We start from the raw sequence: 27,295 nt of genomic DNA on the forward strand, positions 1-27,295 counted from the left end.
GCTCTGGGAACAAGCTAAACCAAGCACCAGCCTGATAGAAATCGTACAGAGGTATTAAAGATTACTGTTTCCTTGGCGTGGGTATTTATTTTCTCAAGGCTATTTCCCTATCTTTTTTCGTATCTCTTCATTAATCGTCTGCATTGCCCGGACCAAAGGCACAATATCCTTCTGTCCCCTGGCCAATAAGGCCGACTGGTTTCCTAACCGCTCTAGTGACTCGGCATCTTTCATGTAGCTTTGAGGATCCTCGGCTTGTAGGATACTGTTTGCGAGATAGGCGTAGGCGACGAAGCATCGGTACGCCCCGAAGAGGGTTGTCATCGTTTCCACGTAGGGGTATATGACTAGTAGCTGGCTTAGGAGGTTGATAATGTGTCGGCAGGCGTCTTCGACTATGGGTGATTCGGGGATATCTAAGTCTGTTGTTGGTGGCCTTGGGGATGTTGAGTCGAGGAGGGACATCTTGCGGAACATGTAGATGATGGAGGTGTACCCTGTGAAGAGGACATCGACCACCACCCATATGTCCTGTTCCTTTTCAGGCGCATCTGCCATCCATTCATTCTATCACAATATTAGTTACTGGTAGCTATGAGAACTGGCTGTGAGCTTACTAGTTGCCACTCGTCGAAGATCTGCTGCATTTCAAGACAGAGCTCCTCCGTCTTGGCCATTATCTCGGACTTGGTGGTATTCTTTGGGTCATCCAGCATGGCAAAGAATCGAGCAATAACCAGACTGACCCGAGAGCTAGCGAGGAATGCTGTGGACTGTATCCCTTGGAGAGGAGGCCCCGAATCAGCATCCAGCCATGGCAAGTTGACCTTCCAGGGATTGTTTGTAATGGCAGGCGGTGTGTTGAGGACTAGCCGGAAGAATAGGTCGATCTGGATCACCTCCCAGAAACCTCTTCTTTCATCGTCACATTTGTCCCCGAGAAAAGTGGCGTCGGCATCGTCGCCGTCAAGGTTGTGCAAGTTAAGAGCCTGGCATGACTCGCAAGCGTGCTTGAACATTCTCCAAGCCAGATCGTAATCGAAGAATTCGGCAGCCACACGGGTCTATACGGTTAGAACATTAGGAGTGATGGTGAAAATAGGTAGCTTACCACACAGAGGGCTGCGAGTAGGTCAGTTATTGACCCTGACGCTTCTCGCTCCCAAAGGGGGATGGCGCGAAGACATCCTAGGTAGCTGGCGTTCATGTAGTCAATGCCGACGACTGAGGAGATGTTACTGGCTTTTAGACTGCAGCCATGGTACATGACGGTGTAGTAGATGACAAGGATGACGGGGTCGACATGGATATGGGGGAGGTCGATAATGTCGGGTATCATCTGAATCACCCGTCGCTCGAATAAGCCGAGGAACATGCATGCCGGCATATGTTCAAAGTAATCTGCAAGTGTTAGCGATAAGCAGGTAGTTGGTGCAAGGTCACCTACTCTCAACCCAGGTCTTGGCCAGGTCTGTTGGGATGGCGATGGAATCTGTGATTACAGCCGACCCAAAGGCCCGTCTTCGCCTTTCCTGGACCTGATCGACAGCATCCTTCAAGACGGTCATGGCATCCATCTCCTGACGAGGGTTATGAGGCGTTGTGACGCATGAGTCGCGACCATTGATGGTGGTGGACGCACATGGCGACGAGCTTGACGAGGCATTCCCAGGAATTGATGCTGGTGTACAGGGATTGATGGCTGAAGTTGAGGAGGCATTCTGGGCTTCAAGGCGCTGCAGACGGTCGAGGATGGCGGTCAATGCAGGACCAGAACTGGGTGATCTTGGGGATACAGAAACATCAACAACGAGTAATTGGATGTGCAAGATGAGATACTTACAAGGCAGGGTCAATTAGACAACGCGTGGTCCTCCTTTTGGCCCGGACAGGGTAGACGCATTCCAAGTCCTGTAAACTGCACCGACCACACTGGGGCATAACACGATTACAGCGGACCTTGCGTTCTTTGCATCTCATACACTCGGAGGCTAGGTCAGCGAATAGTCCGAATGCGGGGGAGGGGAGTCATCAGGGGATGATCCTAGGGGAGCAGCTCACCGAAAGACGGTTGAGCTCGTCCGGGCCCGCCATGGCTGAGTTTGACATTTGAGATCTACCGATCTGATAAGAGACGGGGAGAACAATGGACCTTGGCGGGTGACGGACGAGACGATGACGAACCGGAGATTCGGCGTCGGGAAATTCCCGCAGGCGGCCGGTACTGTAGGTATGTACGGCAGGGCAGGTCTAAATACGAGGTTTTCACTGGCTTACAGGCGGCAAACAAATCTCAAAGGGCGGCGCCGAGAGATGAGCACAGTCACGAATGGAGATGGAGGTTGGCCGCGGGCGGTTCTGGGGGTTGATGAAGGAGTTTGGGGATCCAAGGTATGACTCTATGGATACGTGGGAGAAGCCATCGACGCCACTAGCAGCAAGCCTGCTCGGGTTACTACTCGATCGGGTAATTCGTCGAGAGGCCAAAGTCTTGGCAAAGTCCGAAAGTCCGGCTGGAGGGTGGCATGTTGGCCCGGACATTCGGTCTTTGAATGTCCGAATACCCTCACTTGTATCCACCATATCCACAAGAACGTCCCGTGGTAAATCTTGACATGGGGTATTGTGGATTTTGTCTTGAGAATTTTCATATTTCGCTAGAGTAATCAATTGAGTTTATTCGAAGGGGCTACGGTTGACAAATCCACTTAGTTGTGTAGTTTACGCAATTGATATTGCTTCATTTGACTATATATAAGAGACTTCCTCAATTGCATCAAATCTTATCTTCAATCTAATCACCACTTCTAATCTTGGTCCATTGACAACTCCAAACACCAACCGCCATGGGATCCGGTGCCCAATTGGAACACGGGGTCGGTCCCATGAACTCCCCTATCCGCGCCTCTCACGATGACTCGACATCAGCATGCACCGAAGTTTGCAACGAAAAGACAACCTCTGACACTGAAAACGAAGATCTGGAAGAAAATATCAACGAAGAAATGCTGGAGCTAGCGCGTCGCCTCACCACCCAGTCTCAAGCAGCTCCTGGAACTCTCTTCCCTCAATTGGACGGACCGCTCAACCCTAAGAGCCCAGCTTTTAACGCAAAGAAATGGGCGAAAGCGTTCTACGAGCTGCGGACCGACACTTCAGAGGGAAACCCACCAAGAACGACTGGTGTGGCGTTTAGGAACCTGAATGTGTTTGGGTTTGGCACGGATACGGATTTTCAAAAGAGCGTGGGCAACATCTTTCTCGAAGCTGGTACGATAGCCAAGAAGCTTCTACACGACAAGCAGAGGCGGGTGGATATCTTGCAGGATCTGGAGGGGTTGCTGCATAGTGGTGAGATGCTTGCTGTGTTGGGACCCCCTGGTTCTGGCTGTTCGACCTTCCTCAAGACGATTGCTGGCGACACTCACGGTTTCCATATCGACGATGGTTCTGAGATTAACTATTCTGGTATCCGGCCGGAAGAGATGAGGTCGGCTTTCCGAGGTGAAGCCATCTACACGGCCGAAGTCGACCATCACTTTGCGCATCTGACTGTTGGCGACACGCTCTACTTTGCTGCCCGAGCCCGATGTCCCAAGAACATCCCCGAAGGAATCACACGCAACGAATACGCCGAGCACCTACGAGACGTCACCATGGCCATGTTTGGCATCTCGCACACCAAGAACACGCGGGTGGGCGACGACTTTGTCAGGGGCGTCAGCGGCGGCGAGAGGAAGCGCGTGACCATCGCCGAGGCGGCACTGAGCTACTCACCACTTCAATGCTGGGACAACAGCACGAGAGGACTTGATAGTGCTAATGCACTCGAGTTTTGTCGGACTTTGAGAACGCAGGCTGATGTGATTGGGTGCACTTCTGCCGTTGCTATCTATCAGGCGTCTCAGGATGCTTATGATGTGAGTTAACAGATCTGCTGGTCTTGTTTCTTGGCTAACGGATGTGCTAGGTCTTTGATAAGGTTCTCGTCTTGTATCAGGGACGGCAAATCTTCTTTGGAAGGACGACTGAAGCAAAGGCCTACTTTGAAGGCCTGGGCTTTGTCTGTCCCGAACAGCAAACCACAGCCGATTTCTTGACCTCGATGACAAGCCATCAAGAACGAGTCATCCGACCCGGCTGGGAAGGAAAAGCCCCACGATCACCCGACGAATTTGCCCAAGCTTGGAAGAACAGCACCCACAGACGGCGTCTTCTGGCCGAGATGGACGACTATCTCGAGCAGCACCCCTTTGGAGGCGAGCACTACGAAAAGTTTGTCATGTCCCGCAAGATGGACCAGTCCAAGGCTCAGCGGCTCAAGTCGCCCTTTACGCTGTCATACATGGAGCAGATGCGCCTCACGCTTGGTCGTAGCTGGGTGATGCTCAAGGCAGATCCCAGTGTGACGATAACGCTTCTGTGCTGCAACCTGGTTGAGTCTCTTGTCATTTCCAGCATCTTTTACAACCTTCCTGAGAACACGGGGGCATTTTTCAAGCGTGGACTGCTCATTTTCTTTATTCTCTTGATGAACGCGTACAACAACATCCTCGAGATCATGACTCTCTACGCAAAGAGAAACATTGTTGAAAAACACGCCCGCTACGCCCTGTACCACCCAAGCGCCGAGGCTCTTTCGTCCATGGTGGTGGATTTGCCGTATAAGATCTTCAACACCATCATGATGAACACGACCATGTACTTCATGGGTAACCTTCGTCGGGATCCGGGACATTTCTTCTTCTTTCTCTTGTTCTCCTTTACCATCACGATGAGTTTCTCGATGCTGTTTCGACTTATTGCGTCTCTCACAAAGACAATCGCTGCGGCACTGGCTCGAGCTTCTATCCTACTCCTGGTTATTGCTCTGTACACTGGATTTGCTATCCCACCGCAGTACATGCCGGTTTGGATCGGATGGATTCGCTGGGTGAATCCGACCTTTTACGGTCTCGAGAGCCTCTTCATCAACGAGTACGGCGGAAGAGAGTATCCTTGTTCAAACTTTGTGCCAGATGGACCGGAGTATGGGGATGTTTCACCACTGTCGCGTGCCTGTAATGTCCAAGGATCGGTACCAGGAGAGAGCTTTGTTCGTGGATCTGATTACATCTCCTCGACATATGGCTACAATGACTCTCACAAGTGGCGCAACTTTGCAGTTGTCATTGCTTTTACCGTCCTATTCATGGGTCTTCATCTGCTGGCCACGGAGACGATTGCCTCGGAGAGATCCAAGGGCGAGGTCCTGGTGTTTACGCGAAAGGGGATCAAGAAGCACTCTCCCAAGATTTGTGAAGACGAGGAAGCAGGCAGCCATGGAAAGCCGCAGCAGAACCACAACGACGACTCTGGGGAGGTTACAGATGTCGAGAAGCAGACGTCCGTCTTTCACTGGAGGGATGTGTGCTACGATATCAAGATCAAGGGCGAACCACGGAGGATTCTGGATCACGTTGATGGTTGGGTCAAGCCCGGGACCCTGACTGCTCTAATGGTAAGTGATGAGCTGAATTTAAGGTTGCTTTAACTGACACGACATGACAGGGAGCTTCAGGAGCCGGCAAAACCACTCTGCTCGATGTTCTCGCTAGTCGAGTCACAATGGGTGTCGTCACTGGAGACATGCTCGTTGACGGAAAGCTTCGCGATGAATCGTTTCAACGCAAGACGGGTTACGTCCAGCAGCAAGATCTTCATGTCCACACCCAGACCGTCAGGGAAGCCCTCAATTTCAGTGCTCTTCTTCGTCAACCCGCGAAGTACACCCGACAGGAGAAGCTAGACTATGTGGACACCGTCATTAACCTCCTCGATATGCAAGAGTACTCAGATGCCATCATCGGCGTGCCGGGCGAGGGTCTCAATGTTGAACAGCGCAAGAGACTTACTATTGGAGTCGAGCTAGCTGCACGACCACAGTTGCTCTTGTTCCTGGACGAACCGACTTCTGGTCTCGATAGTCAGACGTCGTGGTCTATCTGTAACCTGATGGAAAAGTTGACCAAGAACGGCCAGGCCATCTTGTGTACGATCCATCAGCCGTCGGCTATGCTTTTCCAACGGTTCGACCGCTTGCTGCTTCTGTCTCGTGGAAAGACCATCTACTTTGGAGACGTTGGAAGAAATTCCAAAGTCCTTGTCGACTACTTTGTCCGCAACGGAGGACCGAAGTGTCCAGCTGGAGCGAATCCGGCCGAGTACATGCTCGAGGTCATTGGTGCTGCGCCAGGAGCTCACACGGATATTGACTGGCCTGAGGTTTGGAGGAACTCGCCAGAGCATATGCAGGTTCAGGAGGAGCTCGGGCGCCTTGTCTCTGAAGGAAGCTCGCACGTTCTTAGAAGCGCGGCTCAGGATGTAACAGAGTACAACGAGTTTGCTGCGCCTTCCAAGGTGCAGTACCTCGAGGTCACCAAGAGGCTGTTCCAGCAGTACTGGCGCAGCCCTGGGTACATCTACTCCAAGGTCATCTTGTCAGCTGGTGCAGTAAGTATTCCCGACTCACGATTTTGTCTGCTGCAACAGACTAACCCTCTCTAGTCTCTCTTCATTGGACTGTCGTTCCTGAACGGCAAGAACACGGAGCGTGGGCTTCAGAACCAAATGTTTGGCGTCATGATCTTCCTCACCATCTTTACCCAGATTGTCCAGCAGATGCTGCCTGATTTTGTGGCTCAGCGTACAATGTACGAAGCTCGTGAGCGTCCTTCAAAGACCTATTCTTGGAAGGCTTTCTTGGTGTCGACCATCCTGGTGGAAGCTGCTTGGAACTCGGTAAGAAATAGTCCCTTCCATTCAAGTTACAAGTTCTGACCGAGAGTAGTTGATGGCTGTGCTTTCATTCGTTTGTTGGTACTTCCCAACTGGGATGTATCGCAATGGTTACGCGACTGATGCGGTTGATGCTCGAAATGTTACCATGTTTCTGCACGTCTGGATGTTCTTCATGTTTACGAGCACCTTTGCGCACATGATCATTGCGGGTTTCGAGACTGCAGAGGTGGCAGGTGGACTTGTGACTCTGATCATGATCATGATTTTCTCTTTCTGCGGGTATGTGTCCTTGCTGTTCAAGAATTGGATAGTTACTAACTCCCAATAGTATTTTGGCATCACCAGATGACCTCCCAGGTTTCTGGATCTTCATGTACCGACTTTCACCCTTCACCTACGTAGTGGAAGGCCTCATGGGAACGTCAATGGCCAACGCAGAAGCAAGCTGCGAGCCAAATGAGCTGATCAAGTTTGACGCCCCCAACGGCACCACGTGCGGCGACTACTTGAAGTCATATCTCTCGGACGTGGGCGGCTACGTTACAAATCCTCAGGCAGGAAACGGTGCTGCTTGCGAGTACTGCACCATTTCTGACACAAACACGTTCTTGGAGGGCATGAGCATGAGTTTTGATCATCGGTGGAGGAACTTTGGCATCATGTGGGGTTATTGCATTTTCAACATTGCGGCGGCGTTGGGCATTTATTGGCTTGCTAGGGTTCCGAAGAACAAAAAGGCGAAGAGGGAATAGAATAGAATGGCTGGATAATGTTGACGGGATAGATGGGGAAAAGTAGACTGGGAATAGACTGTTGTCTCGGGTGGCAACTTGTTACCTTGCGGTGACACATAGGAGGCGCGCATAATAATAGAGAAAATACAATGGCGAGAACGGCATCACGTTCCGCGTCTCATATAATGAGAGTATATAATCCCCAAGCGTGGTCTACTGTGAACAGATGCTATATCTGGAAGTCAAGGGATACCGGAGCAAAGTGCAAGTGCAGTACCCATGCCTAACTCTAAACCCGTGGCCTTGTCTCGGCAATCTAAGATTCAAGAGAGAGTAGATACGCTGGCGGAGCACTTGTAGATCTTGTACTCTACTACTTGCTTCTCCTCTCACCCTGAACCGAGCCCTGTAGGTTGGTATTGGTGAGATAGCTTGACGACTATCTCGAGAGGGCCCCTGAACACTCAAGGATTTGATGGCATAGAAGCGAATGAGGTGTCTTTGGTCCTTAACTAATGTGATGTACTAACATAAGAATGTGATATGGCAAGATGCTACTGGTGCTTCAGAGCCTCCTCCAAAATGTGTCCCACAGCAATCTCAAGAGCCTTCTTGGTCTCATAGTTCCCCGCGCCTTCTGCCGTCACTTCATTCATATCAAAGGGCACCTCGAAGCTCTGATATAGCTCCAGATACTTCTGAGCATCGGCATCATTGTTGGTACGTTCAACCAAGTCCTTGTTGAGTTCGTAAAGCTGATGAGATCGAGTCTTGTCAGCCATTTTTCATGTTCATCGACAGGTGAGACGTGAGAAGAACAAGAATACTAACCTCATTTGTCCAGTTTGCGTCACTTTCAGCATGTTGCTCCGCGAGGCTGTGGCTCGTCTGCAGACGTTCCTTGATCTGTGCAATCGACCATCAGTATTGTCTTTGGAGATCCATGAAACGGTGGGAAATCTTACCTCGGCCTCGGTCAACTCGAAGCCCTCGGCCTTCATCGCCGAGATGAACTCATCTTGGTTCCCGGGCTGCTCCAAAAAGGACGTAACCTGCTCGACCAGGTACAAGTCGTCGATGATGGGGCGCATATCCCCGAACAAGACCATGCCTGTCTCCCTCTCCTCCTTGAACTTCTCGGCGTCGCCCTTTTCGAGTTTAGCTGGCTTTCAATACCCATCAGTGGAAGACGTACGACATATAAAAACCTGAAGAGGGTGGACCATCCCAAGCCGATGGCATCCTTGATGCCAGCGTTTCCGGCACCTCCAATGTCGCCCCATCGCCACCTCTTCTCCTTGGCCAATTGACCAAACTGCCTCTTTGTAGCATCGTAGGCAGTGTATGCGTACCAAAAGCAGTGGTGACCGAGTTTCGAATACGCGCCACCGATAAGAGTAGTAGCGGCCAAGATTTCGGCGATCTCCAGTACAGTTGGTCTCTTGTTGACATCCTCCCCGGACTCGCCTCCAAAGATCAGCGAGGTCAGGGGAAGAGGCAAGTCGTCACCGTGCTTGCTGCCAAGGCGACTGGACCAAAGGTGACCCAGTCAAGGTCCTTCTCGTTGCCCCGCTCAGCGTAGACTCTTGCGCGCTCTTTGCTGCCGGTCTCTTCCACGACGAACTGGACATACTCGTGTTTCCACGTTGAGTTCAGATCTTTGACGCGTGTAAGGGACACGACACGGCAGTTGGTATATTTGTCTTTGCTGGCCCGTAGCAACTCTGCCCAGTCCCGCGTGGGTTTGGTAGACCTCTCGTCAGTGAAAAGATAATCGATAGAAGCCTTGACCATGTTGACTATGGGGTGATTGAGCTTAGAGATGACTGAGTGTTTTTTTGAGTCAGAGCAATATTGACAGAGAATGCTCTCATAATTATAGACTTGATATTGAGCTCCGCCTCAACTGCTGCAACCCTCGAATGCCCTCTTCTTGTAAAGCCTGCGCAAACAGTCCTCGGTACTATGCAAAGCATCGGTCTATTGAGCTTGGCGGATCCATTTGCGTCTAGACTCTTCACGAGCGAATGTATTGTGTGACTGGTCAACAAATGCGCAGGCCGATGCCCCCCTGACCCTCGCAAGCCACTGTTATCTCGTGCCTAGAGGGGCCAATCATGGGTATGTAGTTGTCGCCTCGCCGCCCACCGATTTCGACTTTGCAGGGATCATCTGGTCAACAGCAGACCGAGACCAAATATCCAGCTAGCCACTACAGAATGCCCATGCCAATCTCGGTGCAAAAACACATATCACGCTACCATGTGTGATAGGTTGTGCTATGACTGAATCCGTGATCCTTCGCCCCCATTGGTTGGCCAACTACCGAGTTTACACTTTGGCCAGAACCCTTACACAGCTAGCCACAGCGCGACACTAGCAGCTTGGCAGCTTTCCTCTGTCTGCAGGAAGCTGCTTTATGGCTGAGACATTGGCGGCTTTTATTACCTCGATTCGTTCTTGAGATGAAAACATGGCTAGCTACGGGCCCACCACTTGTTCTTTATAGAGCATCGACTGCGGTCTAGATGGGAACTCCTCAGCTGTGGGATTTTTGAGGCTTGAGTGTCATGGTGTGATACGAGTTGTGGCGAGTTCCGGGGCCAATCACACACACAGTTCTGTCTGCAATCACAGGGAGTGGACAGAAATGGCTGCCGCTCAGCTTCTTGGCCTCAGCAACTATTGATTTTGATACTTCAGTAATGCAGCCGTGTAAGCTTAATTTTATCTAAGCTGCAGTGTGACAACGCATTGAGTTTCAATGCTGTCATGTGTTTATTATTGTGTTCTTTGATATTGTGCCCGACGGAGACGTCATTGATAACAACAACAATGGAGCTCGCCATCGTGGCCGAGGTGTGGAACAAAGTTGAAGTCGGCGTCACCTTTGAGTGGGTGCACCTAGCTACAGATGCCACCTTTCTCCTCTCCCGTGCTGGCAAAGGCGGCCGTACCCCGGCTATGTCCTTCTTCCCCAACTCGGCCGACCTGAACTCCACGTTGTCTTCTCGGGTGCCTCCCCACCGGACTGGAAACCCTACATGTGGGAGATCTTGACACACGAGCTTGGTCACTTCCTGGGCCTCAAGCACGAATTTGCCATTGAAGGCCCCCGATCTCTGATATCAAGGCGGAGGGGCAGGGTGCAGTGCCGCTGGGCGTTCGAGACCCCAAGTCAGTCATGACCTACGCTCCTGAGCCGCCCGAGATGCAGCAGTCCAACCTTAACTCTACCAAGATGTTCTATGTGTTGAGGCCTAACGAGAACTGAAATCCGCCCAAGGTGGGATTCGCTAAGGTCGTCGACTACGTCTCACAACAAGGCAAGTGGAGGAGATCATCGGGGCATTTTGTATGGGATTGCATTTTATCAGCGTGTTCTTTTATATTGTGCCCGACGGAGACGTCATTGGAAAACAAGACAAGAAGGGCAATACATCTGCATTAGTCCTAGATGCAAACACACTCATGTAATGAATCCTTTCTCTTGCTCAAGAGTTTAGCTAGAAGATCAAACAGACGGTATTGAAACTTTCTTCACGTAGTCCGTCAAGACTACTTCTAATTACCCTCTGTGGATGCTTGTCTCTTAATATTACCTTTGTCGAGGTTTGTGAACTTTTGCCGTGATTGTTCCACTCTAAACCAAGTGTTCGTTCTGCACGCTCCTGAGCGACTGGAGGACAGATGCCAGTGAGAGGATGAAATAGGTGAAGTGGAGTTCCTTTGTGGCTGGTTTGCCTATCGGTCTCTTGACTGATCAATCTTCACGAAGGATTATCATAGAGGCTTTGCCAAGCATCATTGAAGCAAGCCCTTGACTCTACAAATAGAACTGGGATTAAGTTGGCTCAAGGCTCAGCCGTCTTGACAAAGTCTCGACCGTGGCTATGCTGAAGAACGCTGGGTCTTTTCGCCAAAGTGTAGACAGCCTAGAAAAGCTAACTGCGAATGTAATGTGACCGTGTCGCTACATTCGATACAAGTGGCTGTGTGGTAGAAATACGAAGTAGCCAGTGGGAACACTCCTTGTAGCTTCGGGACTGCAATCCCGTACTTTCTCCACTGTCAACTGGGCCTTTGTTAGTCTTTCTTGTTGTCGGGTTAGTTCATCCGTATACGATCGGATGACGCTTAAATTTGCCACTTGGAGGAAGCCAGAAAGGATAAGATCACAAGAGCCATCCATCCCATGTTATCATTTTTTCAACGCCCTTCTCCCTTCACTTCATATATTCTCCAATCATCGTCACCAATATGTTTGGCCTTAATACCATCTCCGCATTGTTTGCCGTCGCGTTGTTTTCAGCAATCAACCTTGCTGAGGCCTCATCACATGACGTTGTCGTAAGTCACAACTCGTATCTATTTCAATGACACTGCTAAGGTGTGTTTCTTCTCAGCTGCCACTTCTTGGTGCTGACCCTTGTACTTGGGGAGTAAGTAGATTTGACCCGGAGTGAGCAGACCGTTTACTAATCTTGGGTATAGCCCTCATTTTGGTGTGAAAACGAGGAGAACATGAAGAGATGCGGCGTCACCAAGGAGGATTGTGAGAGATATGCCGAGGACCTTCTATAGTTGAGGAAAACATGAGATCGATGGGGGATATGAATAGTAGGGGTTTATGGCTGGTGCTCTCTGAATGTTGCAGCCTTCTCGATGAGTACGATCATGGCTATACGGTAGCTGCATACTCCAGGCCAAGCCACATCAAAGCTCTCACACTAGCAAAGTCCCATCAATTGTGGATGGCCCGAGTCAACTTGGTCACATTTTCACGCTTCTCCTCAGAATCTAAGATGGCCCTGCAAATGAATAAATATCAAGGAACTTGGGATCTTTTCACAAGTCTGGCAGATATGACTATTCATGTTGGTGGCCAGGGACAGCATTGGTTAGCGACTAAGCGTTCAACTATTACTAGGCTGTTGCGCATGTCCGTCACTCCGTTGTTTAACAGCTGGCTGTGAAAGGGGAGAGAACATCCAGGTCTGTCCGGGTTGTTTCCATCTTCGAAAACTATATTCAGATAGTGAACCCCTAGGATTCTAACTAGTCTTTATTCTAATTGTGACGCTATGCTATCTCGGTATATGGAAGTTCCGTCGTCGGCGCGCTACACCTCCGACCTCCGTCATGCTGAGATACATGAGGCTCATATCATTGATCTTATTGGATAGACATTGCAATCCCTGCCTGTGTTAAACTTTGTTTGCTGCCTCTGCCGGTGACTAAGCGGCACTTCGGTGTTTTGAAGACAGGCTCAACACCCAAGGTAAAAACACTTTGCCGGGAAATGATAGGGACCCTTGGTTTTGAGCGTTGTCGTTTAATTCCCTACCAAGATTTCGGGAAATGATATCAAACATTAGCCCCATTTCATTCGTCACCTCCGAGGCTGAGGTTGATCAAGCTCGGTCGGTTCCATGAAGCCCGTTCGCCGATCAAGAGTACTATATATGTCACCAGATATCACCACGTCACTTTGACAATCATCTCAAGCTTCAATAACATTCAAAACTACTCTTTTCACGAAATACTCCATTGAATCACCTCAGATCCGCATCCTACGATATGAGCGCTAGCACATTCAAAGTCATCGTTGTTGGGGGCGGGCCGTCTGGCTTAACTGCGGCTCACGCCCTACACCTAGCCGGCATCGACTTTGTCGTGCTAGAGAGGAGGGAAAACGTTGTCGAGGACGTCGGAGCGAGTCTTGTTTTGGCACCGCCAAGCCTACGAGTCATGCACCAATTCGGTATCCTTGAAGAGCTATTGGCCATCGGGAGAGAGGTTGAGTTTGGCAAGTCATTTGATTTGGAAGGGCGGGAATTCAAGAACAGCACCAAGGTTCAGCTTTTGCGCAAAAAGTGAGTTGTTCTTGAAGATCTGTGAACTGCCAACACTAACCCTTTGACTTGTAGCCACGGCTCTTGTCCTGTTGCCTTTCATCGAGCTCAGCTTATCCAGGTTCTCTATGATCGCCTCCCCACAGAGGCCAAAGAAAAGGTCCACCTCGGGAAAAAGCTCACCAGCATCGAGCCCAATGAAAGTGGTGTGACTGTTTCCTGCGCTGATGGCAGCGTGTACGAGGGCTCCGTTGTGATCGGAGCTGATGGCGTACACAGCAAAACTCGCCATCTGATGCGTCAACTTGCCTTGAAAGACGACCCTTCTCGAGACTGGGAACCCGAGGAGCCGTTTGCTTCCTCTTACAAGTGCATGTGGGCAAGTTTCATGCGACCCTCGGAGGAAGGCGGTCAGAATTACGACACCCAACATCAAAACAAGAGTGCCATGTACATATCAGGTCGCGAGCGAAGCTGGATCTTTCTTTACGAAAAGCTGCCGGAGCCAACGACCAACAGGGCCTCATACTCTCAGAAGGACATTGAGAAGTTCTCTGAGGGGTTCATGGATTTTCCACTGACCGGGACGCTCAAGGTCAAGGATCTGTGGGACAAGAGGCTCACAGCTGGCATGGCCAATCTGGAAGAAGGAGTTGCGGAGCATTGGAGTTGGAATCGGATCGTGCTTGTGGGTGATGCGTGCCACAAGTTTACTCCCAACGCTGGCCTGGGCTTGAACAACGGTATCCAGGACGTGGTGATGCTATGCAACGGCTTGCGGAAGGCCGTGTGTGATAGCTCCGATGGACCAAGCCAGAGTGTTCTGACCGAGATATTCGACGAGTATCAAAAGGTTCGGACACAGGCGCTTCAGTCCGACGCGTCTCGTTCAGCTGGCATGACGCGCATGCATGCATGGGAGAACACGAAGTACTATCTCCTGTCGAGGTATATCATGTCGTCGCCGCTGGTTGAACACCTTTTGATCAACATTCTTGGAGCAAGAGGGATGCGTGAGTCGCTCGTATTGGATTATGTCCCGTGCGAAGAGCCGATGCGAGGAAAGGTCCCTTGGAGACATGCGATGCCTGAACCTGTCAAGAGCGGTTGACAGGGGGAACGCAGTAAAGAATTGGATTCTTGAAATAGAATCAACGTAGCGTGTGCCTAGAGGATTCATGTAATATGGCATTGGAAAGAGGGTCGAGTTCATGGTAGAGGGCTGCACATAGGAACAACTTAGAAGGCTCTATCCCACGCTACTTTTTTATGTTTAGGATTACGGTCAGGTAATAAAATAGAAAATACTCGCAACAATTCAGAGATGCCTTCCGTATCCTCGATATCCGCTCTCTAAATCGACCTTGGAGGGGTTTGAATTAGTCGCCAGTTGGGACTCTCAACAACGTGGAGATTGGTGACCAAATGCTCCAGCACGATGACACTCTACAAAGCCTCTTTACCAATCAATAGCTGCTGATGACTTGATACTTAAAGACCCTGGTGAGCTGGATCAGTCCATGCTTGCCGGTGAGACCCAATTGCTCCTGGCACTGCAGCTTGCACCGGGATGCGGTTCAACTTACCCGTTTCGATAATAGGAAAACTATGATAGATCATACCTGGTTTACTAGGGTGGCCTCTGACGTCTGGTCTGAGATCTAAGCGAGTGTCTAACCAGCAGAGCTGTATCCACACATCTGCCAGCAAGTTGTTTCAGGCATGAGATAGTTGTATATAATTTCCCTGTTGTTGAGTTGCACGACTCCTGGGGCCCCTCTTGCTATTCCTTTGGTTCTTGTCATAGGGAGATGTTATTGGCACGGGGGCTGCAGCGATCAAAGCCAGCCGAGGGCAGTGAAAGGAAGGATTTGCTTCATTTTGTTCAAGGCTCAGACTGAAGCGACCTTGACTTTGTCGACACCTAATTAGCCCAAGTAGATAGTGCAGGGGCGCAGCCCTGGCGCTTACCAGGGACTTAAATCCACAGATCCCCACGATATCAATCACGACATTCACCCCAAGACACAAAATAGAAGATTGTCATACTGGGCCACGCCCGGATAAATGACAGTGTAGCATTATAACATAGGCATTAAGGGCTGGTTCATCCTAATAGCTTATACAAGGGCCGAATTTGTGCTTTCTGCCAGCGATGGCGCCTTCGCGTTCGGCGCCTAAAGAACTAGGTCCCTGATCCTTCTGCACTGCAACGATGAACCGGGGGACGATGAACGTGAGCACGTCATTGAGATAGTGGTGGAGTTATAAGTTTGGATTCCCCGATACACTATTATAAAGCAACTCACCGGAATAGTCTTTATCCCCTACTCTTCTGGCCCTGAAACCAGTCGTTTATCCCATCCATCATGACACAAACCAGGGACAACGAGGTGATCGCCATGTCTGTGGAGGAGCCATCCTCGCAATTCAACTTCAAGACCGTCAAGCGAGGTGGCAAGCACCATGAGATCCTCGACGCTGCTCCCATGGTCGACTACGAGGCTGACCGTGAGACGGCGCTCACCGCGCTGACCGCCGAGGAGGAGAAGCGTCTCATCCGCAGGGTCGACTGGCGGCTAGTTCCCCTCCTCTGCTTGCTCTATCTTATGAAAAAGATTGACGAGAACAACGTAGGCTCACTTGATCTCTGCAACATGCACCCTTGGGGTCAATGACTAACGCGTTACCTTGACCAACTACGTAGGCCTCGAACGCCCGGATTATGAACAAAGGCACCGATGCGAACATATTGACCGAGCTAGGTATTACCAGTGACCAGTACAGTCTAATTACTATCCTGTATACTGTGAGTATTCTATCAGTGTCTCCGTACATCATCTGCTCAACACCGCGTCACAGGTTCCTTATATCCTGGCTGAAGTTCCGTCAAACTTGGTCCTGAAGTGGATCAGGCCCTCCCGTTGGCAATCCCGAATCATGATCAGCTGGTAGGTTTCCTCTGTGGAGAAAGATGGCACGGGTATTTTAGTCGCCTGTCTATTGAGCCGGCTAGAGCAGAAACATCACTGACGCGACGTTCTTATTATACAGGGGCATTGTGACGGCCTGCACGGCTGCAGTCTCGAATCTTGGCGGCTTGTACGCCGTGCGCTTCATGTTGGGCTTGACCGAAGCTGGAATGTTCCCGGGCGTCATCCTCCATCTAACGTACTGGTACCGCCCTGACGAGATTGCGGTCAGGCTCGTCTGGATCTGTGGGTGCCCGGATCCGTACGGGCGATTTACCCTGCCACTAACACAATACCCTTAGTTACCATTGGCAATATTAGCGGCATCATCAGCGGTCTTCTTGCCTACGGATTCCATGAAATGTCGGGCGTTGCGGGTATATCCGGTTGGCGATGGTAATGCTGCTTGCTTCCCTGGAATAAACACCCTGAAAGCAGTTGCTGACATGCAATCCTTCGGCAGGCTTTTCATCATTGAGGGCATTGTCACTATCCTGCTTGCATTCGTCATCTGGTTCCGCCTGCCTGATTGTAAGTTGTGATGAACTGCCCCGGCACAGGTCGGAGCCATCCAAAGCTGACCATGCATCAAGTTCCCGGCACGTCGGAGTGGCTCACTCCCAAAGAGCGCGCCTTTCTCCAGGCGCGCCTGCCCGTGGCTTCACCTAGATCTTCCGAGAAGGACTTTGATATGAGGGAGGTTATCAAGACGCTCCGCGACAAGAGGCTCTGGCTCTTCACCCTCAGCTGGGCGCTCCAGACTTGTGGTGCCAGCGGCGTCAAGTTCTACCAGCCGTCCATCATCGCCAATATGGGCTTCAGCAGCATCGCAACCGCCCAGATCCTCAATATCCCCATGTCCGTGTTGACCATTATCATCATCGTGACCGCTGGCTATGTCTCAGACAGAGCCAAGTTCCCGCTGCCACTCTTCCCCATCACTAGTACCATCATCGTCATCGCTTCCTACGGCATCCTAGTCGCATATCCTAACGACATTGCCGTCTATATCGGTATGTAACCTAGATATAAGTCTATGTTAGCTTGTCGCCTTGTACCTTGGATACTAACGAAGCGTAGGAATGTTGATCGGAAACAGCTTCAGCATTGCCTGGTTCCCGGTAAGTCTATCCCGAGTACCTATGCTCAGTACTAGACATCACTCCTAACCCTAATCTTAAAGATGATGTGGTCGTGGCGTTCTCAGACCGTTAGCGGCGCTACCGGCTCCGCGTTTGCCATTGGCTTTGTCAATAGCTATGGGCAGATTGGCGACGCCGTCGGACCGCAGATGTTCCAAGACAAGTACGAGCCACGATACCGATTACCTTTTGCCCTAGCCATGTCTCTCATCGCTGCTTGTGGCCTTACCAACAGCTACACGTGGTGGGTTACCCGGCAGACTGAGCGAGATACCCGCAGGCACAAACGTGCAAGACTAGAGGCCAAACGCAACAACGAGGCTATTCTAGACGACGTCACCGATCATGACCTCGACGGTGGTCGCAGGGACTAGTACGCAGTTGCTGTTAAAGCTGGGGGGATTCGCCGAATTTGAGACAGCTGTGGGAGGCTTGATGGTATCAACAGTAATATTGCCAAGAATCTAGCGTGACTATCTCTAGCCCGCTCTACCTGTATCTAACTCTATGCTCAAGCTTCAGAAGTCTTCTTATTCCTTCGGAAACCCACAATCTGGATCATCTCGGTCCAGAAGCCAACCGGTGGCTCAGTGAAGGTGTTCTCGTAAGCCTCAATCTGGGGTCGCTCCCAGACCAGGTCAACCTCGCTGGGCTTAATATAACGCGTGCGCTTAAAGAGCTTCCATCCCGCATAAAGAAGAACAGCAAGGATTTGCATCGAGTAGTTCTGGAAAAAGACCTCGACGTCAAACTTGGGTCTGAAGGCGTAGTATCCGTATGTGAGGAGGATGACAAACTGGATGGCCAGGGCGATGTAGGCTCCGTAAGGCTGGAAATATCCATAGTAGGGTCGCTCCGTCTTTCGGTCGACGCCCTGGGCAACACAGGCCTTGTGGTAGTTGATGTAGGTGATGGACATGATGACGAAGGTGATCAGACCACCACCGGTGATGATGCTCACGAACCAGCCCAGAACCTTGGCAGAGTCGCTGCCAACCTGGAGGAACGAGAGGAATGGGAAGCACATGACGATGAAGAAGCAGTAGACAGGGACACCGGCCTTGTTGCAGTATCGGAGGAATCGAGGGGCACGGCCTTCAAGAGCCAACGAGTAGAGCGCTCGAGTGGCACAGTAGGTGTAGGTGTTTCCGGCGGAGAAGATGGAGGTGAGGATTAGGAAGTTGACCAGGTGAGGCAGACCCTTGACACCAAGGTTGGTCATGGCAATGACATAGGGGGACGCAGCCGCGTTACCAGAGCCACCGCTTCCAAAGTAGATCTCGACGAGAGCAGGGTCGTTGTACGCGCACACGACTCCGATGGCCAGGGCACCGACAATGAAGAAGATGCAGAATCGGTAGTACACGGTCTTGAAGGCCGACTTGATGTAGTAGGTAGGGCGCTGGGCCTCGGCAGCGACCATGGAGATATACTCGGGACCGACGACGGTGAAGGAAGCGCTCCAGAGGGCGGCGAGGAAGCCTTCGAACCGGCCTTTGTCGCCTCCACTTAAATACGTTGCAAACGACCCGGGATTTGAGAAATGCCTAAAGCCGTCTACGTGGTCGTCAGCAATCGTCAGTAAAGTAGAAAGATGCCGGCACTTACAAGCATCATGCTGCGGGTTGCCTCCGCACATGGTGACAAAGGTGAAGGCAAAGAGGATAAAGATGAGGATGAGTTTGCCTCCCGAGAGCCAAAATTCAGCCTCGCCATAGAAGCGAACAGCGAGGATGTTGAGAAGTCTGTCGACAAATGTCAGTAACTGGATGCGACTACCATGAGAGCAAACTTACCCGTAGCACACAATGACTGCGGCGCAAATGCCAGCCGTAGGTCCAGGGTTCGTGACATTTGTGCTCCAGAAAGAAATGACAAAGGTCAATGCAGTAATCTCAAACGGAATAAGCAGAGCCTCGTAGAGGAAGAAGTTCCAGCCAGCGACGAAGCCCAGGGCATCATCGACCCAGTATCCCGCCAGGCGGACAAAGCCACCCGCGACGGGCATGTATGTGTTCATCTCAGCGACCGAGTTATTGACGAGGGCGAGGACGAGCGAGTAGAGGGTATAGGCGATCAAGAGGCTGCCGGGGCCGCCCTTGGCTAGGCCGCCTCCGATGGAGATGAAGAGGGCCGTGCCGATGGAACCACCGGCGGCAATGAGCTGGATCTGACGGTTGTTAAGGCGCCGGTGGAGATGGCCCATGTTGTCCGTGTCGCCATGCTGAAGGCTGCCGACGTCGGCAAAGTCGGCCTTGGGGTGCTTCTCCTCGTCTGCGTTCATGGCTGCGAGTAGATGGAGGGAAAAGAGACAATTGGAGAGGGGGAGTTTGTGAGGGACAGAGAGGCGGGAAAAAAGGAGAGGATAGACAGGAACACAAGGCCATTAAATAGACCAGGTTCTCAGAGATAGCAAACTCCAAAAATCCTGGCCAACGTCGCACTCAATTGGCGTTGAGCTGAACCCTTGCCCTGCTTATCTCGAACCCATGATTGCACCCTCCCAAGAGATAGCGACCATCCCCCCGCGCTGCTAGCGATGGATGGGGAAACGCCTGCCGGACACTTTTTGCCTAGGGTGGTTCCAGGCCTTGAACACGATCTGGTGCATTAGCATCTCCATGACCTTCAAGTCTGACAGATGTACGCCTTTCTTTCCCCAGACTCTTTACTTTGTTCGGTTCCACCGACGGGACTAGGGTTGTTCTCTGGGGAAGCGACAGTCTGGGGAAGCCGATGTCCCCAGTCAGAGATGGAGGGTCTCGTACGGGTACCACCTTTGCCCGACTCCAAAACCTCGAGCCATTCCCATCGCCACATGGTCAGGCAATCATGCCTCCTTCAGGCCTAGTCTTCAGCCATCAGCCCTCGTTAGCCCGACGCTATGGGAATCCGGGGAAGTTGGGGGAGGTCGAGCTGAAGGGCTTCTCCGAAAGCAGGCCTTGGCGGGTTACATGTGATGGCACCCATGCAAGGGAAGAAGAGTCCCGTGGGAATACCTTGCAGGCCCAACGACACCGTTGGGACACACACACAGCTCGCCACAGAAAACATCGACGGAGACGCCACTGGCTTCTCAGGATTCTACGCGATTTGGAGACTCTCCGAGCAAGTCCCGAGCCATATCTGATATCAAAGTCCTTATCTACGTACGATCCACCTCCTCCTTGATACCTCTGATTCAAGACCGTGCTGATCCCACTAAACAATACCTGGCCCTCGGAGTCAGATACCGATCCCTGCCCTCTCTAGTGAGACGTACTGTAACCTGTTGGCCCTTGCCTCCGCACCATCCCTCCTCCTCCTCCTCACGGAATCTCCGCAGCCTAGCCGCAATCCCTCCACCTTTCTCCAATCAGCCCCCCATGGTTCTAGTTCAGCTGCATGGGCCTCCCTGCTGGGCCGTTCTGCGGGCAAACGCCACAAATGAGCCTCTAGCCCGTTGACTGGCTCCTCGGGTTTCGAACCCGAAGCATAAATAAGCTTCCCCGTAGACGAGGCTCTCCCGTACAACCGGACAAGTCAGTAAGCAGGACCACTTACCGCGTTACCCGGGCTCGAAAAAGGATCCCCGCGGAGCCTTCTACTGGCTGCGGCAACGTATTATCGTAGCCTAGCCCCGAAGCTAATCTGCCAAGGCTGCCAACAATTATGTATGCTTTGCAGTAGCCTACGAGAAGCACCATATTTGTCAACCTCTACTAAAACTCCAGACCATCATCTTCCAGCCCACCCATATACCTAGGTACGGGGAGTTCAAGCTACCTATCCTTTGCAACCGAAGCTATCAAAAGGGGGGCAGAGCAGGGGCCAAGGTGATCATGCGGTGACGATAACGAGACCCTGGGAAGGGTAAGCAACAATAGCCGAGATACACAATATCCTAGTTTCTATTGGCAGCATCCCCGGTGGTTCGTGGGGTTCTGGCCACCTTTGCTATTGCCGCAGTCGGCTGATCAGGATCACCGACGGTCTGGGTCGAGTGTCGGAAGATGCCAAGAATCTGGATTCAGCCAAGATTTCAAGATACGAAGATCACTACGCGAGATTTGAGCTGTTTCTGGTGATGCCCTCTGATGACTTTTGGGATATTGAGCGGCCGAATAATGCGGAACAACACCAAGGCTCCGTTTGATGCGAGGCCGTATCATTCCAAGGTGCATAGATGCAAAAAAATCTTGGATGGGCTTGGAAGGCCTATTTTAGAGGCAATATGGAGGTTTGCGAATCTGACCTTCTTCAGATGTCAGCTTCTTCGCCTCGCCCAGAATTTGCCTTTGACTCTCACCCTGATTTCAAAGTGTATACTTTGAGAGCCCAAGTTGTAGCTTGCGGCACACAAGTTGTGCAGTTTTTCGGGGGCAGAGCATGAGTTGCATGGTTCTTTGGAAACTACTCTGCATCTCAGGCTTCAATTTCTCCGTCACCCAGGCCGCCTTCACTACCTCTACGGCGTCATCATATTGTCCGGACTCGAATCGCTTTCGCAGTTCACATAGTGCCTGCCAGTGCCGGATATCCATCTCCCTCTGCTATAAAGGAGAGCTAGATCGATCAGAAGTACTCGATCGCCTACTACTGACATATGAAGCTAGGACCTCGGGAGGGCTCGATCATCACCAACGAGGTGGCTCGAACCAGCGCTGCCCCTGGCTAATTCCTGTTCAGCCATGGTTAGCTTAAGCGCTCACAACGACCAAGGGAGGTCTCTTCAGCTCCGAGACAACTCAACATACATATCGCGATTTCCAAGCTTGCAAGATGGTCATGTCATTCTTGTCGCAGGCTAATGACGGGATGTCGAAAGATCATGATGACGATCGACCTCTGGACTATCCGCCAAAGTCAACCTAACGATTGAAAACAAGAAACCATTGATTCAATGCCATCAAGGTAAAAGCGATTTGGCATGCTAGTATAACGATACATGTTGAATGTTCTCTTGGCTGATAAGAATCCAGACCACGTGATCGGCATTGAAACCGATTCTCCGCAGACATCCCCTGTCACCGCGTAAGCGTCATTACCCAAATCAGCAGGTGTCGAAACATCCCCTGTTTAGACCGCATCCCTTGGGCGATGAATAGCATCCTGATATCAGCAAGAGATGACATGTACAGAGCTGACCTCGCCTCAAGTCAAGCAAGGCGACAATCATGTGCGCGGTTGGCCACACACAAGGAGGGCGCCGCTGAAGCTTATGCAGCTAACTTGAAGCAGTAAAACTGGTGAGCACGCAACAGGCTTCTAGAATCACTTTGCTAGCGTTGACGGCATGACACTCCGCGACTGTACAGCACACCACCATCGGTTTTGGTCACCGCCCGGGCGTCATTGGCTCTGTCTCCAACAATGACCTCGCTGCCCCTTTTGTTTCTGAGTCGGGGTTACGCTAGGCAGCAGCATTGGTGTGATGGGGTTGGCCACCATCTCGTCATCAAGCCTGGCCTCCCAGGACATGCTAAGCCAGACACCACTGTGGGTTAATCAATACAACAAGGGCAACTTCTATCAGTACCTGTTTGAAGACGGCGATGGACTCCGGACTCCGGTTCACACTCGATGCCCTCGTCTATGCTCTCGGACGCTCGGAAAAGACTCGGTGTTGGCCCAGGACGGTTTCCTAGTCCGCTTCACCGAACTCTTGTCCCTTGCGTCAACACTCGCTTCTGTATCCGCGCGAATATTTTCTACCTCTATGGCACATTGAGACGTGGGATTAGCCAAGAAGATGGGCAATCATTGCAGGAGGCGAGGGCCTTGGCGATGGCTGCGCCCCTTTCTACCTTGGCTAATTTGGTGTCGGCAACATTCAAGCTCGCTTCAGTCTTGGTGCACCCATGCACAAGATGAAGCAGCCCATTCCTTTTACTGCACTCAGTCGTCGTCACGAAACCTATTCTGCATCTATCCTTGTCATGGCATAGCTGCCCAACCTTCGGTCTCCCTCGCCCCCAGCCCATCTTATTGGTATACATCAAACCAGCTAGACAAAGAGCACTTCAAGCCTTCGCTGGGTTTTCCATCCCTTCTTTTCCTTGCACATATTGTCTAAACTTCTCAACCAGTCCTTCATCTCTCAGTTCCCACTGCCGCGAGCTAGTGTCCCTGGATACTTTGGTCTTCTGGCCGAGCTCCCCTCCCCTCCAGTCTCCCAGCAGAATCAGAAGCTCGGAGTTGGCGACGGCCTTTTCACGGAGTATGTCTAGCGTGCGAACCCAGCTTCCGTCCCACAGGTTGATCATGTCTAGGAAAAAGTCACCCAACGACGGGCTTAGATCGAGACAGAAACGTTCCAGCTCCTCCTGAGCGAAGACCATGCCTTTGATGTCAAGGTACTTGATACACGGCCAGCTGATTGATGCAAAGGCGCCAGTTAGGTGACAGGGCTCTGTCCATCCGCTATGCCTGTCTACCAGACCGAAGCCGCTCAGGTCAACCTCGACGCTATCGAGGCACTGGCCGGAGAGAACGGCGCTGAGGTAGGCCTCGATAAAAGTTCTGCCTTCGGATGGTATACAAACCGTCTGGGCTTTCTTGTGGTACTCCCACCCCACGCCCACGAGCTCAAACCCCTTCAACTGCTGGCACGCCGCCTGTAGGTCATGCCACGCAACAGCGTCTGGCGAGACGTCAAGGCCAGGACAGATGTCTGAAAAGTTGCTCCGGACCGGGAGGCAGGAGAGATGAAAGTACCTGAGTGACACACCTGCTTTGTGCAAGGCGACGGGGAGTTCGGAGATGATCTTGGCCTGCGGGAGGCTGACCTCGCCGTCCAAATGATCCAGCGAGGCCCAGGCGTGTGGATCTGTCAGAAAATCGCAAAGTCCATGTGTGTCCTCGAAGACCTCCCAGTAATTGTCAATGTAATCATTCTCATCGTCGCATCTGGTACCTTGGATACTCAGGGAGAGCGGCTGCTGGCCTTTAGGCAGTAAGGATGCAAGGGTGTTGACAAACGTCCCCTTCTCTATCAGTTGAAGCTGCTCCTCGTGCAGTCTGGCGTATTCTCTGTGGCTTTCGAGTAAAATCTTCTGATAAGCCAGGACTTGCTCATCCGGCTCATCGCCATCTTCACCTTCGATGACATTATCCCACGCTCGTCTCATGGCCGTTCGGTTGTGCATCTGCTCGGCAGAGGCTCTTTCGAAATCAGGCGAGCCGTATCCAAAACACATAGCTAGTCCATCTAGGCGACCTGGACTCTCGAGAATGCCAACCAAGGCGTCATCTTTGATCTTGACGAACTTGGCCAAGTCGGCGGCAAGCTCTGCGGGGCGATACTCGAGAGTGACGCGGAGGCCGAGGACTCCGCTGGCGATGTGTCGATTGCTCAACAGTTCTTCAACACGGCGTAGCGATTTTCCTTCAAGCTCAATGTCCACGACCGGGAAAAGAAGTGGTGAAGCCAGATCGTGTAAGCGACGGCACGTCAAGCGCAAATTGCAAATAGTTTGGTCCGGACTTTGACCCCACCAGTTCACCCACTGGACACGATCTTCATCTACAAACTCATCATTTCGGAAGTAATCCAGAATTTGGACGAGAATGTCTATGGGGAGGGAGGCCAGGTTGGCGGGTTGTAGGTTGGGAAGAGGCGACACTTGTTGCTCCATCATGATTGCTATGGTCTGGGATAGTGGTAACTAGAAATAGAAGAAGTGGGGAGCTAAGAAAAGAGCTGTAATGAGTTCTTATGCATCATCCATTGACCGTTAAACTCAAACTTGAGCCAGTCGGGGTGACTCATTGACCTTTTGAGGCGTTTATCCGGTGGGCCGTGAGATGCCGTGTTCCGAGCTGAAGAAATGGTTCGATAGAGACTGAACGGAGGATGAAATAACAAAAATTACAGACGTAGATGCTCATCTAGGAGGATAGAGGATATCATGGTATTGTATCAATACCTCTGAAATGCTCTTTCGAATATCTATCTGTCCTTCTCCCAAATTGGCTAGCCTTTGTCGCAACACCTTGTGCGCCCAAGTGCCGTCTTCAGCTCTTCTTGTCTATGCGTTCTAAGTATCCATCTCTCAAATCACAATCTTGCCCGTGGTTCCTCCTTCTCAACCACCTGCTTAAATGCCTTTTCAACATCATGCTCGCTGATCCACGAAGGATCCATCCTCTGAGATACCCGCTGTCGAAGCTGCTCATCCGTCTCGGTCTTGGCCCGCTCGATGTTGGCCTTTTGCCCAGCTAGGTTCTTGTGGACGACACCCAAAAGCCTATTGACGTGGGGCTGGCGGGTGGCCTCGTATATCCTGAAGATCTCGGCAATCTCTGCCTTGGTGGGCTTTTCGGCGTGAGTAGAAGATGCTGGCCAGACGTGGCTGAGAGCGCTGGAAAGGGCGTAGGCATCGTCGATGGCTAGGGAGCCTCCAGCTGCAAAGGCACCTCCATGGGTATGCGCAGCATCGCCGACAAGCGTCACTCGGTTGGCAAATGACCACGTATCAAGGGCAGCGCCTGCATAGTTTGGGAACAGTCTGACATATGGAGCTGCATCGATAAAGGCGCGGATAGTTGGGTTCCAGTCCTGGGGTATAATTAGTGAAGGCTACAGTCAGAAGATAGCACTTTGCCCACCTTGTATATGTCCTTAAACTGCTCAAGGCTTCCGAGCTCATCCCATTTTGCGTCCTTTCCTGGAGCATTCGGATCGGAGGGATCTGCGTGGAATCCTCCGACAGTGGTGAAAAGGCCCTTGCTTAGAGGTATGAACATGAGTGGAGGTACGGCAGGTATGGAGTGTTATCTTACCCAGGTGCGAGTGGAAGAAGGTGTTGCCGTGGCCAATCTAATTCAGCAGTCAGTTAACTGATCAAACAGTTGGGCAAAATGATGAGCTTGAAACTCGGGGCTGGCTGAGAAACGTCAAGCACTTACCCAATGCGTTGCATCCTGAGGGAAATCGAGGTCTCCCAAACGAGAGGCTTCAAAGCTTGCGCGGAGCGCAACCCAGCCACTCCAGTGCAGCTCATGGTTTGGAACAAACGACTTACGTACAGCCTGTATCTCTGTCAGTAATGGGGCAGTTATTATTGAGGCTTCACGCACCGAACGAATGCCATCCGCTCCAATGACAATATCTGCCTTGGCAGTTGAGCCATCCTCAAAGTAGAGCGTGGCACCAGTATCGGGATCAGCCTTGACGTCGACTGTCGTCTTATTCAAGTGAATGATCTCTTGTGGGAGATTCTCGAGCAGAGCTTGGTGAAGATGGGCTCGGTGGAAACGCGCGGTAAAATGCTTCTTGGTGGTGACCGTCTTGTGCACATCACGGTCGATGACTTCCTCAGTCTTCCAGTGTCGGTAGATCATGGGGTAGTCTGACTTTTGCCGCTGAGACACACCCTCGGCGAGGGCATTCTCAACCCCGAGCTTCTCCAGAGTCCTCAGGCCGTTAGGACCCAGGGCAATGCTGGCGCCAATCTCCTTGAACTCTGGGGCGCGCTCGTAGATCTGGACGCTGACTTGAGGATGCTTGAGGAGGGCAATTGCGGTAATAAGCCCGGCAATTCCTCCTCCGGCGATAGCGATCTCGAGCTTGGGAGATGTAGACGCGGCTTGCTCGCCGGTGTTGGTTGAGGTGGCCATGATGAGTGTGCTTGTAGTCAACTCTGTTCCTCTTTGCCGGTCAGCATGTCAAGACTCCAGAAGTAGGAGAATATGGCGAGTTTGAATATCTATATGATAACGGTCGGTGTATTACAAACCCGGAGCCGAAGACGCAGGTTGCACTGCGATGCTATCTCGAGCACGCCATCCGTAATCCCCGCCTATTCCCCACGCGCGCCGAGTTCTCGGGG

At 51.6% G+C, this 27,295-nt stretch overlaps 8 protein-coding genes across 8 annotated transcripts; 4 read left to right on the top strand and 4 right to left on the bottom strand.

Annotated features, from left to right (window-relative positions):
- Positions 1-99: 99 nt before the first annotated feature.
- On the bottom strand, positions 100-2,109 carry NCS57_00169000 (Zn(2)-C6 fungal-type domain-containing protein; the record flags this gene model as incomplete). The annotated part of the gene is made up of 6 exons (XM_053051746.1): positions 100-567; positions 618-1,064; positions 1,112-1,401; positions 1,448-1,785; positions 1,844-1,983; positions 2,062-2,109. The coding sequence occupies 6 exons, from the start codon at positions 2,107-2,109 to the stop codon at positions 100-102; spliced, it is 1,731 nt and encodes a 576-aa protein (XP_052920261.1).
- Positions 2,110-2,846: 737 nt separating this feature from the next.
- Positions 2,847-7,532, top strand: NCS57_00169100 (uncharacterized protein; the record flags this gene model as incomplete). The annotated part of the gene is made up of 6 exons (XM_053051747.1): positions 2,847-3,920; positions 3,971-5,500; positions 5,551-6,492; positions 6,547-6,780; positions 6,830-7,059; positions 7,109-7,532. The coding sequence occupies 6 exons, from the start codon at positions 2,847-2,849 to the stop codon at positions 7,530-7,532; spliced, it is 4,434 nt and encodes a 1,477-aa protein (XP_052920262.1).
- Positions 7,533-10,349: 2,817 nt separating this feature from the next.
- Positions 10,350-10,788, top strand: NCS57_00169200 (Peptidase-M10 domain-containing protein; the record flags this gene model as incomplete). The annotated part of the gene is made up of 2 exons (XM_053051748.1): positions 10,350-10,516; positions 10,626-10,788. The coding sequence occupies 2 exons, from the start codon at positions 10,350-10,352 to the stop codon at positions 10,786-10,788; spliced, it is 330 nt and encodes a 109-aa protein (XP_052920263.1).
- A 2,306-nt stretch (positions 10,789-13,094) lies between these two features.
- On the top strand, positions 13,095-14,480 carry NCS57_00169300 (FAD-binding-3 domain-containing protein; the record flags this gene model as incomplete). The annotated part of the gene is made up of 2 exons (XM_053051749.1): positions 13,095-13,390; positions 13,445-14,480. 2 exons carry the CDS (start codon positions 13,095-13,097, stop codon positions 14,478-14,480), a joined length of 1,332 nt encoding a protein of 443 aa, XP_052920264.1.
- Positions 14,481-15,738: 1,258 nt separating this feature from the next.
- On the top strand, positions 15,739-17,857 carry NCS57_00169400 (MFS domain-containing protein; the record flags this gene model as incomplete). Its single annotated transcript, XM_053051750.1, has 9 exons — positions 15,739-16,002; positions 16,077-16,178; positions 16,232-16,320; positions 16,424-16,587; positions 16,644-16,737; positions 16,805-16,872; positions 16,935-17,354; positions 17,422-17,462; positions 17,525-17,857. 9 exons carry the CDS (start codon positions 15,739-15,741, stop codon positions 17,855-17,857), a joined length of 1,575 nt encoding a protein of 524 aa, XP_052920265.1.
- Positions 17,858-17,994: 137 nt separating this feature from the next.
- NCS57_00169500 (AA-permease domain-containing protein) lies at positions 17,995-19,767 on the bottom strand (the record flags this gene model as incomplete). The annotated part of the gene is made up of 3 exons (XM_053051751.1): positions 17,995-19,040; positions 19,092-19,228; positions 19,280-19,767. The coding sequence occupies 3 exons, from the start codon at positions 19,765-19,767 to the stop codon at positions 17,995-17,997; spliced, it is 1,671 nt and encodes a 556-aa protein (XP_052920266.1).
- Positions 19,768-23,485: 3,718 nt separating this feature from the next.
- On the bottom strand, positions 23,486-25,102 carry NCS57_00169600 (F-box domain-containing protein; the record flags this gene model as incomplete). Its single annotated transcript, XM_053051752.1, has 1 exon — positions 23,486-25,102. One exon carries the CDS (start codon positions 25,100-25,102, stop codon positions 23,486-23,488), a length of 1,617 nt encoding a protein of 538 aa, XP_052920267.1.
- Positions 25,103-25,521: 419 nt separating this feature from the next.
- NCS57_00169700 (uncharacterized protein) lies at positions 25,522-27,083 on the bottom strand (the record flags this gene model as incomplete). The annotated part of the gene is made up of 5 exons (XM_053051753.1): positions 25,522-26,022; positions 26,073-26,167; positions 26,247-26,283; positions 26,373-26,495; positions 26,544-27,083. 5 exons carry the CDS (start codon positions 27,081-27,083, stop codon positions 25,522-25,524), a joined length of 1,296 nt encoding a protein of 431 aa, XP_052920268.1.
- Positions 27,084-27,295: the final 212 nt, after the last annotated feature.

This window comes from Fusarium keratoplasticum, chromosome 1 (assembly GCF_025433545.1).
Source record: "Fusarium keratoplasticum isolate Fu6.1 chromosome 1, whole genome shotgun sequence".
Taxonomy (NCBI): domain Eukaryota; kingdom Fungi; phylum Ascomycota; class Sordariomycetes; order Hypocreales; family Nectriaceae; genus Fusarium; species Fusarium keratoplasticum.